We start from the raw sequence: 14,242 nt of genomic DNA, 5'->3' as shown, positions 1-14,242 counted from the left end.
GTGTGTGTGTGTGTGTGTGTGTGTGTGTGTGTGTGTGTGTGTGTGTGTGTGTGTGTGTGTGTGTGTGTGTGTGTGTGTGTATTTTGTTTGTGAGTGGGAGTAGACTAGCTGGATTTGCTTACTGCTGTGTGTGTGTGTGTGTGTGTGTGTGTGTGTGTATTTTGTTTGTGGGTGGGAGTAGACTAGCTGGATTTGCTTACTGCTGTGTGTGTGTGTGTGTGTGTGTGTGTGTGTGTGTGTATTTTGTTTGTGAGTGGGAGTAGACTAGCTGGATTTACTTACTGCTCTGTGTGTGTGTGTGTGTGTGTTTTGTTTGTGAGTGGGAGTAGACTGGCTGGATTTACTGATGAAGAGAACATATACAGTAGTTAACCCTTACTGTGTGGCACATATTTGATCTTCCCATGTTGTCCAAGCAGGGAAAACACTATTGTGCACCAATGTTCATATAGCCACGAGTGCCTCACATCTGCCATCTTTCTTGTTACCACATAAATCTTGGATGTATGCATAAAGATTCCTGAGGAAATTGTTATTAAGTCTGAACATAAGCAATGTAACATTCTTGAGCTTTTAAACTCCATTTCTTTATAATATATGCAAACAAATTACAATCTTAACTAATTAAAAGCTTCTAAATACTTTAAAAACTGTTACCTTTCTTTTGCTGATCGACACATCAAGGAATGGAATTAAAAATACATTGATTGACTGAATTGTGATTCTGTTAATGGGGCAGGGAATAACCATTTATTCAGGTATGGGTCAGAAATAGGCCAGATCTTTTGTGCCAGTGTAAATCCAGTCATGGTCAGGTGGAGATGACTTGTGCTAAGAGCATCTATTTCTTGTGTTCACCACTCTTTCGACTGAGACCCTTTTTAAACTCATCAACATAAAACATATCCCATCAAGAAAACATGCAAAATCAACACATCTGTCTCATTTGTCACCAACACTTCATCTCACCCTTATAGCTACAATTTCCTGTGCCCTAAATGATCTCTTCCTACATAAAATCAGTTACATACACTTCATTAATACAATCACTTCATTCATTCATCCTCGAAGGAGATGTTGAATTTTTAGTTTGTTTCAAGTCTAACACACATCAAAGGGATCAAAATATTTGTATGCCATTTGGTGGGAGGGAGCGTGTTGGCAGGTCTTGTCTGTCTGGTCTTGTTTTTTTTTTTCTTTCTTATTCATCTGTTAAAATACCATGACAGCAAGTTGACATCTTGTCTGTCCTGGAAGGCGTTCATAGATTGGCGTTTCAGGCGTCCAGTCCAGGAGCTCTCACTGTGCTGATGACTGTTTTTACAGGAAGGGACAGAGCATGAAAGACAATGGGAGTAAACCAATGAGTGGTTCCATAAACTATTAAAAGAAATGTCATCTTTTTCTTCTGGGTTATCCTGTATCCTGTCTGCTTCATCAAATAATTTATCCAGTCCCATAAATCCACATAAAGTAAGGGCCAGTGAAGCCAGCAGGTGGTTTCCACATGGACACAGCAGCGTTCAAAGGTCAAAGTTCAACCAGTGACACCAGCTTTTCCATTCCTCCTCATGAAACAGATCAGTTTTCTTGTCATTGTTTTTCATTATCATCAGGCTTACTGGAGGACCGTTCTTCTTTCCTTCATCTGCTGTGGTGACTTTGTTAACATGTATGTACATCATTGGTTACCATGGCTGGTACTGACTAGGTGTTGCCGTGGCGATAGTGTGTGAGGTGTCGGCTGGGAGGGTGTTGTGGTCACTGGTGACGGTCATTGCTGGGGGAGTTCCGATGGCTGTTTCTTGGGTTTCAGAGTGTCTATGAGAGACTGGACGCCACGCTTCACGCTGGTGGTCACTCGGCGTGTCACCGTGTCCGCAGAGGGCGAGGATGAGGAGCCAGCGCGTTGGGAGGGCGGCCGTGCCACCAGACACTTCTGATACCGCAGCTGAGGAAGAAGAGGACAGGACTAGATGAGTTTTTATCATTTGGGTTTTGGGCTCTCAGACATGAGAGCAGTATCGATCTTCTCATCTAACTCTTAGCAAGCTAGCAAAAAAGTAAATTTTAAAAAATGCCGAACTATTCCTTTAAATACAAAAGTTTTTAATATTCCTTTCGGAATAGTGACAATTCAACAACATAACTAGCCTAGAAATCTAGACGCACCCTAGCAGCAGCAAATGTAATTTGCAGCCAGGGTCAGTCTAGCAAATCTCCGTTGGCTTGCGAGCTGGAAAAACCAAATTCTGGACAGGCCAATCACATCGTGTATAGAGTTGGTGGGCGGGCTTAACATAAGGACAGCAGAGTTATGACGGTTCCGCGTGAATTCCCTGCTACTTGAAAACAAAGAAGATGGCCGCTGCTGCTGGCGAACAGCGGTCTTTCCAATCGGCTTTGGCCGCGACTCTGGAAGACTTGGAGTTAAGCACTGAAGTCATTCTTATAAAAGGAAGATGTGTTCGGAGTTTTGCCAACCGGATACGGCAAAGGTTTAATCTATCAACTAGCGTTGCTCTGGTTGGCTATGAGTGCCGAGGGAATTTGAAAGACAACCGTTTATCCCGCCCCTCAGATTGAGCCCTGCCAATGGTGAGTTCCATCCAACATAACATCATCTCATTTCATAGCATTATAATTATGAACTTACCACGCATGCTGCCTGCACAGCCTCAGAGACACTGCCTGCGTTGGGGTCGCACCAGAAAACATGGCACTGGAAATGCTGGCTCCCAGTGTCCATAATAAAGGCAAATGAGTGCACATCTCGTCCCACGCCCATGAAGGACAAGAAGCGGACTCGACACTCCACCAACACCTCCTCTTCCTCTTCCTGCACACACAGCCAAGAGAAGAATTAGATCCGTGCTACACTTATTATTAGATCTACCTTTCTAATCTACAAGCACATTCACATATTTTATTTATCTGTTACTCCTCAGGACAGCAACAAAAGGTCCTTTGCCTTTTCTTTGATGACAGCCAGTGTGGTGTCAGCAATACTCAATATGACAGGAGTCCAGTCCTCTTTGCCTGTGGAGGACAGGAGATTTTCTACGGCTCCATTTATGATGTCCATACCTGAGGACAAAACACAGTGGAGCCTGAGCAATGAGACTGCAGGATGTGTTGAGATGTGTGTTTTTCAGTATTAGTTCAGGTTTACCTATGGGGCGAGACACAGACGTCATGCCCAGATACAGCACATGAAACTTCTGCACCAACTCAGTCTTTGGCATGGGAAACTCTGCAGAGAGAAAACACACACACACACACACACACACACACACACACACACACACACACACACACACACATTAAAACACACACGCACAGAGTGCTCACAGGGAATTTTATCATGCCACAACATCTAACGCAAAGTTCCAAAAGTAAAGTCCACACATGATAATTGGCTTAAACTTGGGAAATAAACAAACACTGGTGAATATTTTAAGATTTTAGGGTGCTGTTGACATTATTAGGGCATGAAAAATATGTTCACACACAAGCATGCAGGACTTTTTCTACATGAAAACCCAGCTGTGCCTGTTTACGCAATGGCCTGTGGGCAGAAAGGATGAGTGAATGGGGATGATCAAAGATGTTGTATCACCTGCATCTCAATCAGCCATGAAGTTAACATCATTTACCCTCAGGACCTCGCCATTAACACACCATGCAATTAGCTGCTTTAGCTTGAGATGACTTCTGACAAGGTAAATGCTAAACACTACACTGGGTTACATTTTTTAACTGCACAGTTTAGAGATTGTTAATCCTCCAATGTTTTAAATGACAACATTATAAAAATCCAACACAATACTAAAAAGGGCACAACCGAAGAATCACCTACCAAATGATGACAATAGTTGTTAACTATTTGATGTTTGGCTAGTCAACATGGATTTGAAAAATAAAAACCTATTGCAACATGGAATTAATTATTATTGAGTCAAAATGAAATGGTCATTATTGTTGAATGACACATTCAGTTTAGTGGTAACTATTTATATACAAACCCAACAACATCTGTAAAGTATAACTGGTATATGAAAACCTTGATTTTAGGGGTACCTGAGAGTTTAAGGTGCTGACCATGAGTGCTGCCATGGACTTTTGTTTGCACTCATTAACACAAAATGCCCCAAAAATGTTTTGAATGAAATGTTAAATAACAAAGGACCAGATACAAAAATATATCACACAGGTAAATTACAAATTGCATCTATTAATGCCACTCTGTGTACAATTTGAAGCATTTTAAGTGTGAGATAAAAGCCCTGAAAAATCTGAATAATTTGAAAGACGCTATAATCATTTTGAAATTGTATACGTAATGACTTTAAAGTAATGGCTTAAAAGAGTAACTTAAAAGCAGGCTGAGTATAGTTGTGCTGAGCTGTGTTTTGAAGTTTCAAGCCCTTTTCACCCCTAAACATACCCGTGTGTGGTTGGGTGTGGTTTGTTTCACCTGTTACCACACCCAAAAGTGATGTCACAGTGTCCTGTAGTACACATGCTCATCACTTTATCAAGGTGAGAAGTTAAAACACTGGAGGTCAGTTACTTTAAATAGAGATAAACCAGCCTACATATGACATTTTCCTCATTTTGACTTTCAGCCCATTTTGCACAATCCACATCTAAATTACCGGATTTCAGAGATTAACAATTCATCATAAGCTCATCTTCCATGTGGTCAGTATGGACTGAATAAGGGAAATCAATAAAAGGTGGATTCACCTCATCAGTGAAAAAAGTCCCTAATATCTTACACACTCAGTATGAACTGCTAAAGCTTTGAAAACAGTAGTTACATGAATGATGAATAAGAGGTTTTCATACATTCATTCCATATTTAAAGTAGAGCTCAGGCAGACCAGATCATATGAGGACAGTAGGGCCATTATCCTGGTATTGGCGCTCATCCACAATAATTCGGTGCTAATCTCCTAAAATGTGTCCCAACACAGGATTGCGCACTCCCAGCTACCCTGAAGAGATTGATTCCAGGCGAGAACATGAACAGTTTTCCATCCACTGGACCTCTAGAGCTCATGGACTGGTCTATCCACTGTAAGGACAACGTCTCTCACTGGATACCAACTGTTTTCTTTCAGTTAAAAGACTGTGAGTTCAGGCAAATAATAGCTTTAAAAGATGTGAGGGATGTTTCACCAATACGTTCTTTGATCCTGGGGTTGGGATGAGCCATGGAGCACCAGGCCTCGCCTGAAAGAAACACTAATTGGGTTTTAATGAGGTCGGCTGCCTCCGTAAGTGAAGAGCCAATATAGTTCCTTTATATTCTGATGTTGGAGCTCCTTTCCCCCACGCTCAGCAGATACACACACCAGCTGAAGTTACAGTGGAGGATGAATTGTGCAGGCACCTTTTCTCTTTCTTCCTATAATTACTTGGGACTGTGAGGAACAAGCGGTGGGACTTAGCGAAATGGGAAACGATGAATAGAATTAGTGCTTGGTGGATAAAACTCATTGATTGTGAAGCGAGTTGTTCTGAAGTCAGCATTATCTGTGTGTAACTGAACCACACACTGTTATCTTTTCTATTAACAAATATTCACAGTCGCTCCTGAGGTGATAAAGTTATTTTTTAAAAACACATATATATGGTTTCAGATGTGAAGGAATGCTGTAATGTGAGACAAGAAATCACAGCAGGGAAGATAACACACAACTGACAAATCCAATTCTCTCATGAGGGAACTACTAAAGAAGAAAACTCAAAGAAAAAGATATGTGCATGTGTGTGGTGTGTGTATACCTTGTAGGGGTACATCAGAGCTGGTCTGCGAGGAGCTGCTAGCTGCAGCCTTGGCACTTTTTCTTTCAGCCATAATCTAGAGAAGAAAGGAAGAGGAAGAAAGAGAAGAGAGGTGAGAAAAAAAGAAAGAAGACGAAAGCGATCAGAATAGGATAAGATAAGAAGAGAAAAAAAGACATGGTTGAATGGACACAACAGCGGTCAAATAAACTTAGATTGTCTCACAAATAAGCATAAGAAATAATAACATAATTTAAAGGTCCTATGACATGGTACTTTTTGGATGCTTACATGCTACATAGGCCTTATTGGTCCCCTAATCAGTCCTTCCAGAAAAATGCGGAGTTTTTTTGTGATTGTTGTGGCCTTGACCAACTGCCATGCTTCGCTCGTTTGCAAGCCATGATGTCTCTCTCTCTCTCATGGGTGGGCCAAATTCTCTGGGCGGGCAAAGCAGAGAAAGGGGAGGTAACCTTCCTCCTTATGACGACATAAAGGGGAAATTCCAGATCAGCCCATCTGAGCTTTCATTTTCTCAAAGGTAGAGCAGGATACCCAGGGCTCGGTTTATACCTTTCGCCATATGAAGTAAAATGTTCATGCCATGGGACCTTTAAATGATAAGACGTGATATATATCTTTTTGTTAATGTCAACAAATTCCACGAAAAGACCAAAACCAACAATGTATTCCTCCTTTTCTCAATACTTTCTGACTTCCTCAACACATTTGTTTCTACTGAAGATGTATATCTTTAAAAACCTGTAACAAATATATAATTTTTTTTCAAAATGGTAATTTCCTAAAACAGCTTGGCACTGTGGTTGTTAGCAAATGTTACTCAAACAAGACTTAAACTGTGTTTATTGGGAACTATTTTCAGCCATATTGGTGCGCTAGTGACAGAGAATGTGGATTGAATCAGAATAAACTACAGGGCTCATATTAATAATTTTGACAAAATATGTCACTCAGTGCAACGGTGTAGCTTATGGATGTGTTTTTAATAGTTGTTGGACAACAATGGAGCTGTATGGCACAAAGGAATAAGCTGTATCGGGCTTTGGCTACACAGGTATTACTTGTAAGTAGATCAATTTATTGTTGGTTTTGGTCTTATTATGGGATTTTACTACAACAAGAAAAATATTAAATATTACCAGCCTTATCCTTTAAAACCTTGTCTTCCAAATTGTATATTAAATTCAGCTGTCTAAAAAGAATCTCTCTCTCTCTCTCTCTCTCGCTCTCGCTCTCGCTCTCGCTCTCGCTCTCGCTCTCGCTCGCTCTCTCTCTCTCTCTCGCTCTCTCTCTCTCTCTCTCTCTCTCCTTTGCTCTTCTGCTGCAGTGCACATACTGTTCAAAGTGTTGAATATTCTGCATGGCCTCTGCACTGAGCTGCTGCACTCAACCTGTTACAGATACTTGATTAATTGTAGGTGTCATTTATCAAAGTCTATGGTGAGTCTGCAACTCTGCACACAGGGGAACATGCAAGAAGACGCACGCACACACCCCCACACACCCCCACACACACACACAAAGAAAGAAAGCCCGCTGCGCAACTGCAAGACTCAGGTCACCACGTTTCTCCGCAGCAGAAAAGAGAAAACTACCACTCTGTTTAAAATAGGCGGTGTGAAGAGTCATGGTCACACACACACACACACACACACACACACACACACTCACGTACGCACGCACACACGCACAGAGAACTACAGAAATACAGATACACACTCTTCCTTCAATTCAGGGTATGTGATAAGAAGAAATTACAGTAACAGGAAAAAAAAAACCCGTTCCTCTCTAAATGTGTCAACATGTCTCTTAGGGAGAAGATCTGTAGTTCCAGGTACATTCATCTGTTACAAGGTCACTGCTGGACTAAGGACAGGCTGATTTGTCTTTGTGTACAGAAGGCTGTGTACCACAGTGATGTGTCAAGCAAGTCCAAGAAATTCAAAACAATCATCAAATTTGTTTACATATATTACACAATAATATACTACTACACCCATCAATCATCATCAAATCTCCTTACAAGAAACTGATTACTGTAATTGTGTGAATGCTGATTCAGCAGCACTCACAGTATTGTTATCCAATTCTTCCATACAATTCTTGGTCGCCTACTACTTCTGCATACTTTCAGCTACATAAAACATTAAAATATCAAAATGTTCAGCTCTTTAAGGACATTTGTGCTTGTATTCAACTTATGGGCACAGCATTTTTTTCAAATCGCTGATATGCACACATTTATTAACTTTATCCACACAAATTACATATCATTATGTTCGCAAATGCTTTCCGGTGCTCACGGTGTTGTCAATATATTGATACCATGTATTGTTTAAGCTTTTTTCAGGCTTCTTCAATGGGAAGGCTCTTTCAGTTCATCTCAGATAGACATACTATACTATGACTTTTTTCGACATACTATGCTATGATTGTTTTCAACATAGTTCATTTTGGTTGCACAGTGGTTAAGTTGTTAGCACAGCCCCAACAGGCAACCAGCATATAATCACTCCAGACTCTATCCCAGGTCTGATTCCCAGTCCAGGCTTTCCCTTCCATGACATTTTTTTTTTTTTTTGACATGCTATACTATGACTTTTTTAATCACTTTTTTGGACATACTATACTACACATTTTTTACATACTTTTTTCAACATACCATGCTTTAACTTTTAAATTTTTTATTTCGACATATCCTATAACTGTTTTCCACATAATTATTTGGATGATCAGTGGTTCAGTGGTTAGCCCTGCTCCATCAAAGCACTAGCAAATAGTCACGGCAGATTCTGTCTCAGGTTCAATTCCCAGTCTGGGCAGGTCTTTTTCATGACGTTTTTTTCCACATGCTACACTATGACTTTTTTGTCACTTTTTTTAACATACCATGCTATGACTTATTAATGTGTTTTTTTTTCGACATGCTATGCTCTAACTGTTTTCAACATTGTTTTTAGTGGGAGAGTGGTTCAGTGGTTAACATAGCTCCAACAGACAACCAGCAAATAGTCACTGACGTGACTTTTTTTTTTTTTTCCCCTACATGCTATACTATGACTTTTTTATCACTTTGTTTGACATACTAAACCTTCATTTTTTTCCGAAGTACCATACTATTACTTTTTCATCACTGTTTTCTACATGCTATAATATGACTTTTTTTATCACTGTTTTCGTCATACTATACTATGACTTTTTTGATATACTATACTGTGACATTTTCAGCACTTTTTTTGACATACTATAACTTGATTCTTTTCAAAATTGTCCTTTTCATGACATTTTTTTGGACTATGACTTTTTTATCACTTTTTTGGACATACTATACTACGCCTTTTTTAAGATACTATACTATGACTATATTATCAATTTTTTCAACATACCATGCTATGACTTTTTAATGGCTTTTTTCGACATATGCTATAACTGTTTTCCACACTAATTGTTTAGAGGCACAGTGGGTCAGTGGTTAGCACTGCTTAACCAACGAGCTAGCAAATGATCACTGCAGTGTCTGTCCCAGTTTCGATTCCCAGTCGAGCTGGTCCTTTTTATGACGTTTTTTGTCACTTTTTTTCAACATGCTATACTATGACTTTTTTCAACATACTATACCATGAGTTTTTTATCACTTTTTTCGACATACTATACTATGAATTTTTAAAGATACTATACTATGACTATATTATCACTTTTTTCAACCTACCATGCTATGACTATTTAATGGCATTTTTTTTGACAAACAAATGCTATAACTGTTTCCAACATAGCAACTTCAATGGCACAGTGGCTCAACACAGCTCCAACAGACAACCAGTGAACTCTCACTGCAGACTCTGTCCCCAGTGCAATTCCCAATCTGGGCTGGTTCCTTTTTATGACGTTTTTTTTTCTCGATATTTTCAACATGCTTTACCATGACTTTTTAATGGCTATTTTCTGATATACTATGCTATAACTGTTTTCAACATAAACATTTCAGTGGCACAGTGGCTCAGTGGTTAGTACAGCTCCAGCAGCCAACCAGCAAATACTTACTGCAGACTCTGTCCCAGGTTTGATTCCCATTCTGGAATGGTTGTTTTTTGACATGGTATACTATGACTTTTTTATCACTTTTTTTGGACATACTATACTACGCCTTTTTTAACATACTATACTATGACTATATTATCACTTTTTTCAACATACCATGCGATGACTTTTTAATGGCTTTTTTCAACATACTATTTTATAACTGCTTTCAATATAAGTTATTTGGTAGCACAGTGGGCTCAGTGGTTATCACAGCTCCAACAGACAAGCCAGCAAACTCAGTAACTGCAGACTCTGACCCAGGTTCAATTCCCAGTCTGGGCTGGCTGTTTCCATGACATTTTTTTCGACATACAGTACTTTGACTTTTTTTGTCACTTTTTTTCGACATACTATACTATAACTTATTTTTCGACATACTATACTGTGACATTTTTTCATCACTTTTTTTCGACATACTATACTATGAATTTTTAAAGATACTATACTATGACTATATTATCACTTTTTTCAACCTACCATGCTATGACTATTTAATGGCATTTTTTTTGACAAACAAATGCTATAACTGTTTCCAACATAGCAACTTCAATGGCACAGTGGCTCAACACAGCTCCAACAGACAACCAGTGAACTCTCACTGCAGACTCTGTCCCCAGTGCAATTCCCAATCTGGGCTGGTTCCTTTTTATGACGTTTTTTTTTCTCGATATTTTCAACATGCTTTACCATGACTTTTTAATGGCTATTTTCTGATATACTATGCTATAACTGTTTTCAACATAAACATTTCAGTGGCACAGTGGCTCAGTGGTTAGTACAGCTCCAGCAGCCAACCAGCAAATACTTACTGCAGACTCTGTCCCAGGTTTGATTCCCATTCTGGAATGGTTGTTTTTTGACATGGTATACTATGACTTTTTATCACTTTTTTGGACATACTATACTACGCCTTTTTTAACATACTATACTATGACTATATTATCACTTTTTTCAACATACCATGCGATGACTTTTTAATGGCTTTTTTCAACATACTATTTTATAACTGCTTTCAATATAAGTTATTTGGTAGCACAGTGGCTCAGTGGTTATCACAACTCCAACAGACAACCAGCAAACTCAGTAACTGCAGACTCTGACCCAGGTTCAATTCCCAGTCTGGGCTGGCTGTTTCCATGACATTTTTTTCGACATACAGTACTTTGACTTTTTTGTCACTTTTTTCGACATACTATACTATAACTTATTTTGATATACTATACTGTGACATTTTCATCCCTTTTTTCGACATACTATACTTTGATTTGTTTTCGAAATACCATACTATGACTTTGTTGTCTCTTTTTTAACATGCTACACTTTGACTTTTTTCCACATACTATATACCTTGATTTTTTTTCTTCGAAATACCATACTTAGACTTTCATAATACTTTTTTTCGACATGCTATACACTTTTGTTGACATACTATATACTATGACTTTTTTCAATGTATTTTATTCAGTGGCACGGTGGCTTTTTTTGATAGGACAGCTTAGACACAAAAGGGGAGAGAGACGGGTGATATCGTGCAGCAAAGAGCCACACTTCGGAATTGAACTGGTGGCCTCTGCGGCAAGGACTAAGACTCTGTACATGGGGCGCACGCTCTACCAGGTTAGCTATTTTTTCATACTATACTTTGACATTTTTTGACATACCATACTATCACTTTTTAATGGCTTTTTTGACTGTTTTTTACCTTTTTTTTAAACATACTATACTGTTACAATTTTGGACATACTTTAGTGACTGGTTTAGCACTTTTTTCTGCACACTATACTATGACTGTTTTATCACTTTTTGACATACTATACTATGACTTTTTAGCACTTCTTTCTGACTTTTTTTCGACATACTATATTAAGACTTTTTTAATCACTTTTTTTCCATAAACTCTACTGTGACTTTTTCATCAGTTTTTCGACATGCTATAATATGATTTTTTATCACTTTTTTGACATACCTATACTATGACTTTTTGAAATGCTATAAGATGAGTTTTCACTTAAAATATTCCACTTTTGTTTAATACATTATTGGTACTATTCAACATTTCAATGAAATGCTAATACTAATTAAATTACTAATTAAAACCATTCCCACTTTTCCCACTATTATCATTACTTCACCTTCTTCTTACGCAATCATGCCAGCAATCCAGTTTTGCTCTACTAATTTGGCTTTTCAGCATTCACAAGCATTTTCTGCAGGAAATGCATTTTCTAGTTAATTCCTTAATATTGCTAAATGTATTTCATATTTCAGTCAAAATGTCAGAGCTTCGTAATCTCAACTTTAATAATCAACAATATTCAGAAATCTGGGTAATGCAATTCAGATAATACCTGAAAAAAAGTAGACAAAGATAAAATGGCATTGCCTACAGGTTGGTCACAGTGGTACTTGGTGTCCATGAAGCTGACATATAAGCAGGTTGCGACAGGGTTTAAACTGCTTCTAAATCATATTATGGAGCATCAGACAGTGCTGGTTCCAGTGAGGGAGATTTAACCACTGAAGAAAACTGTGACTGAGTTTTGATAGAGCCTCAGTTCCCAGTGGTTCAAACTACATAGATTCTGATACTATTTGTTCCAGTAGAAGAGACCAGTGCTATGTACGATGACAGGGCTTTAGCCATCTTTGACTTACATCATGGAGTCTCAGGCACTGCTCCTTTAAGTATTGAAGATTCAGACACTACTACTCAGCTACAGCCACCACTTATTCATACGATGGAGCTGCAGCTGGCAGTAGACTTTCTGATCTGTAAAACGACAACATTGACCCTGATGAAAGCCGCCAGCAGGAGAATCTGTTTCTGAGGATCTACATCATAAGGACTGATCCACAACAGGCCCAAATGATTATGTTCGGTATACTCGCACTTTGCCTGTCTTCGTGGTATTATGGCGTACAGTGCACCAGTGGGAGGAGAGGTGCAAACAGATGGAAGGTTCATTCAGAAGAAGAATTGCAAAGTGAGTTGTTTTTTGTGCTGAGAATGGACGTCTAAGAACCTCATCTGTTTTAGGTGCAACAGACTTGTTTACTGCATCTTATAATCAGATGTTCATGAGCCTACTGTGGAGTGGGTTAGGTGATCATCAATGCGGCGTAAAATCTGGAAATATGATGTGACCCTGTTGTATTTACCAGGTATTTCCCATTACATACGGTATATTTATGTAAAATAGCCTGTGTACAGTATATATATTTATTTATATTTATACCACACACACACACACACACACACACACACACACACACACACACACACACACACACACACACACACACTGAAACTCCTTTTTCGCTCTGTAACCTGAATCTTATCTCCTCTCCTCACTGTAAAGGCTCTTAAACATTCCCTCTATCTCTCTCCTCGGTTCTTACTTCTCAAGTAAAAGATAACATAAATCTTGTCTCTTGCACTGCTATTAGTTCTTCTATGTATGCATGTAGGAGTAGCATCTAAGTTACAACCTTAAAAAGTACCTTTGGATAACTGCATCAGCAAAACAGAGTTTTTTTCTCTTTTCAAAAGTCACTCTGATTAAAGCTTGATAACTTGTTTCAGAGCACCAGATGAGCTCATTCATGCGGAGGCAGCTGCAGTAATGACACCCACCTTGGAGCAGATTTCGTGGAGACTTGTGGCGATGGCTGCGGCAGGGGTATCACATCGGAACACGTGGCACTTCAGCACCCGCGTGTTTTTGTCTCTCGCCACATAGGCAAAGTCCCTGACACACAGACAGAAAACACATGACTTTCTAATGCAAGAAACAAACACAAGATACCTTGATGCACCTCTACAGCAGATGTACCAAACATTTTTGCTTTGTTAAAGGGGCAGCAAGTAAGAATCTCTGTTGTCCTATAATATAGATGATTCAGTAATTAAACCACACCAGATGGGTTATCTTCCAGTGTGTATACTCATTTATATATATTCAAATTTCAGTTTCTTTATACATTCCCCAGCTGCCCTCTAACGTTATATGTGGAAGGAGACGTAAATGAACAAACCACATAAATATCAAAATGAAGGGATGGAGAAAAATACTAATGATTTTAAAGAAAATCAAGAAAGAAAGAAAGCAGTTTGCTAACCTCATAACAAGGAATTGTTTTATCATGTGGCATGATGTAATTGGTGTATATGTGTGTCTGATAAGGGAGATGGCAGAGAACAATTTGTGGTTATTTAGGGCTAAGAAAAAACAAAACATGATAAATAACCTCACTGCATTAATGGTATCATCACTGAATACTATCTCTTTGTAAATTCCTCCTAATAACATTTGTTCCATCTCATAAGTGTTATGGGATGGAACAAATG

At 38.8% G+C, this 14,242-nt stretch overlaps 1 protein-coding gene across 3 annotated transcripts in view; it reads right to left on the bottom strand.

Annotated features, from left to right (window-relative positions):
* Window positions 1–7: 7 nt before the first annotated feature.
* Window positions 8–14,242, bottom strand: part of apbb2a (amyloid beta (A4) precursor protein-binding, family B, member 2a) — a 40,002-nt gene continuing 25,767 nt past the window's right edge. For all 3 annotated transcript variants that reach the window (XM_078260668.1, XM_078260669.1, XM_078260667.1), the window contains 6 exons: window positions 13,529–13,643; window positions 5,794–5,869; window positions 3,173–3,253; window positions 2,972–3,087; window positions 2,657–2,839; window positions 8–1,951 (listed from right to left, as the gene is read on the bottom strand). In XM_078260668.1, coding sequence (XP_078116794.1) covers window positions 1,775–1,951; window positions 2,657–2,839; window positions 2,972–3,087; window positions 3,173–3,253; window positions 5,794–5,869; window positions 13,529–13,643 — 748 coding nt within the window. In that variant the 3' untranslated portion in view covers window positions 8–1,774. The remainder of the gene's footprint in view (window positions 1,952–2,656; window positions 2,840–2,971; window positions 3,088–3,172; window positions 3,254–5,793; window positions 5,870–13,528; window positions 13,644–14,242) is intronic.

The sequence above is a fragment of the Sander vitreus genome, chromosome 10 (genome assembly GCF_031162955.1).
Source record: "Sander vitreus isolate 19-12246 chromosome 10, sanVit1, whole genome shotgun sequence".
NCBI lineage: Eukaryota > Metazoa > Chordata > Actinopteri > Perciformes > Percidae > Sander > Sander vitreus.
Note: the sequence above shows the minus strand (reverse complement) of the source record. Positions and strands in the feature narration are given on the sequence as shown.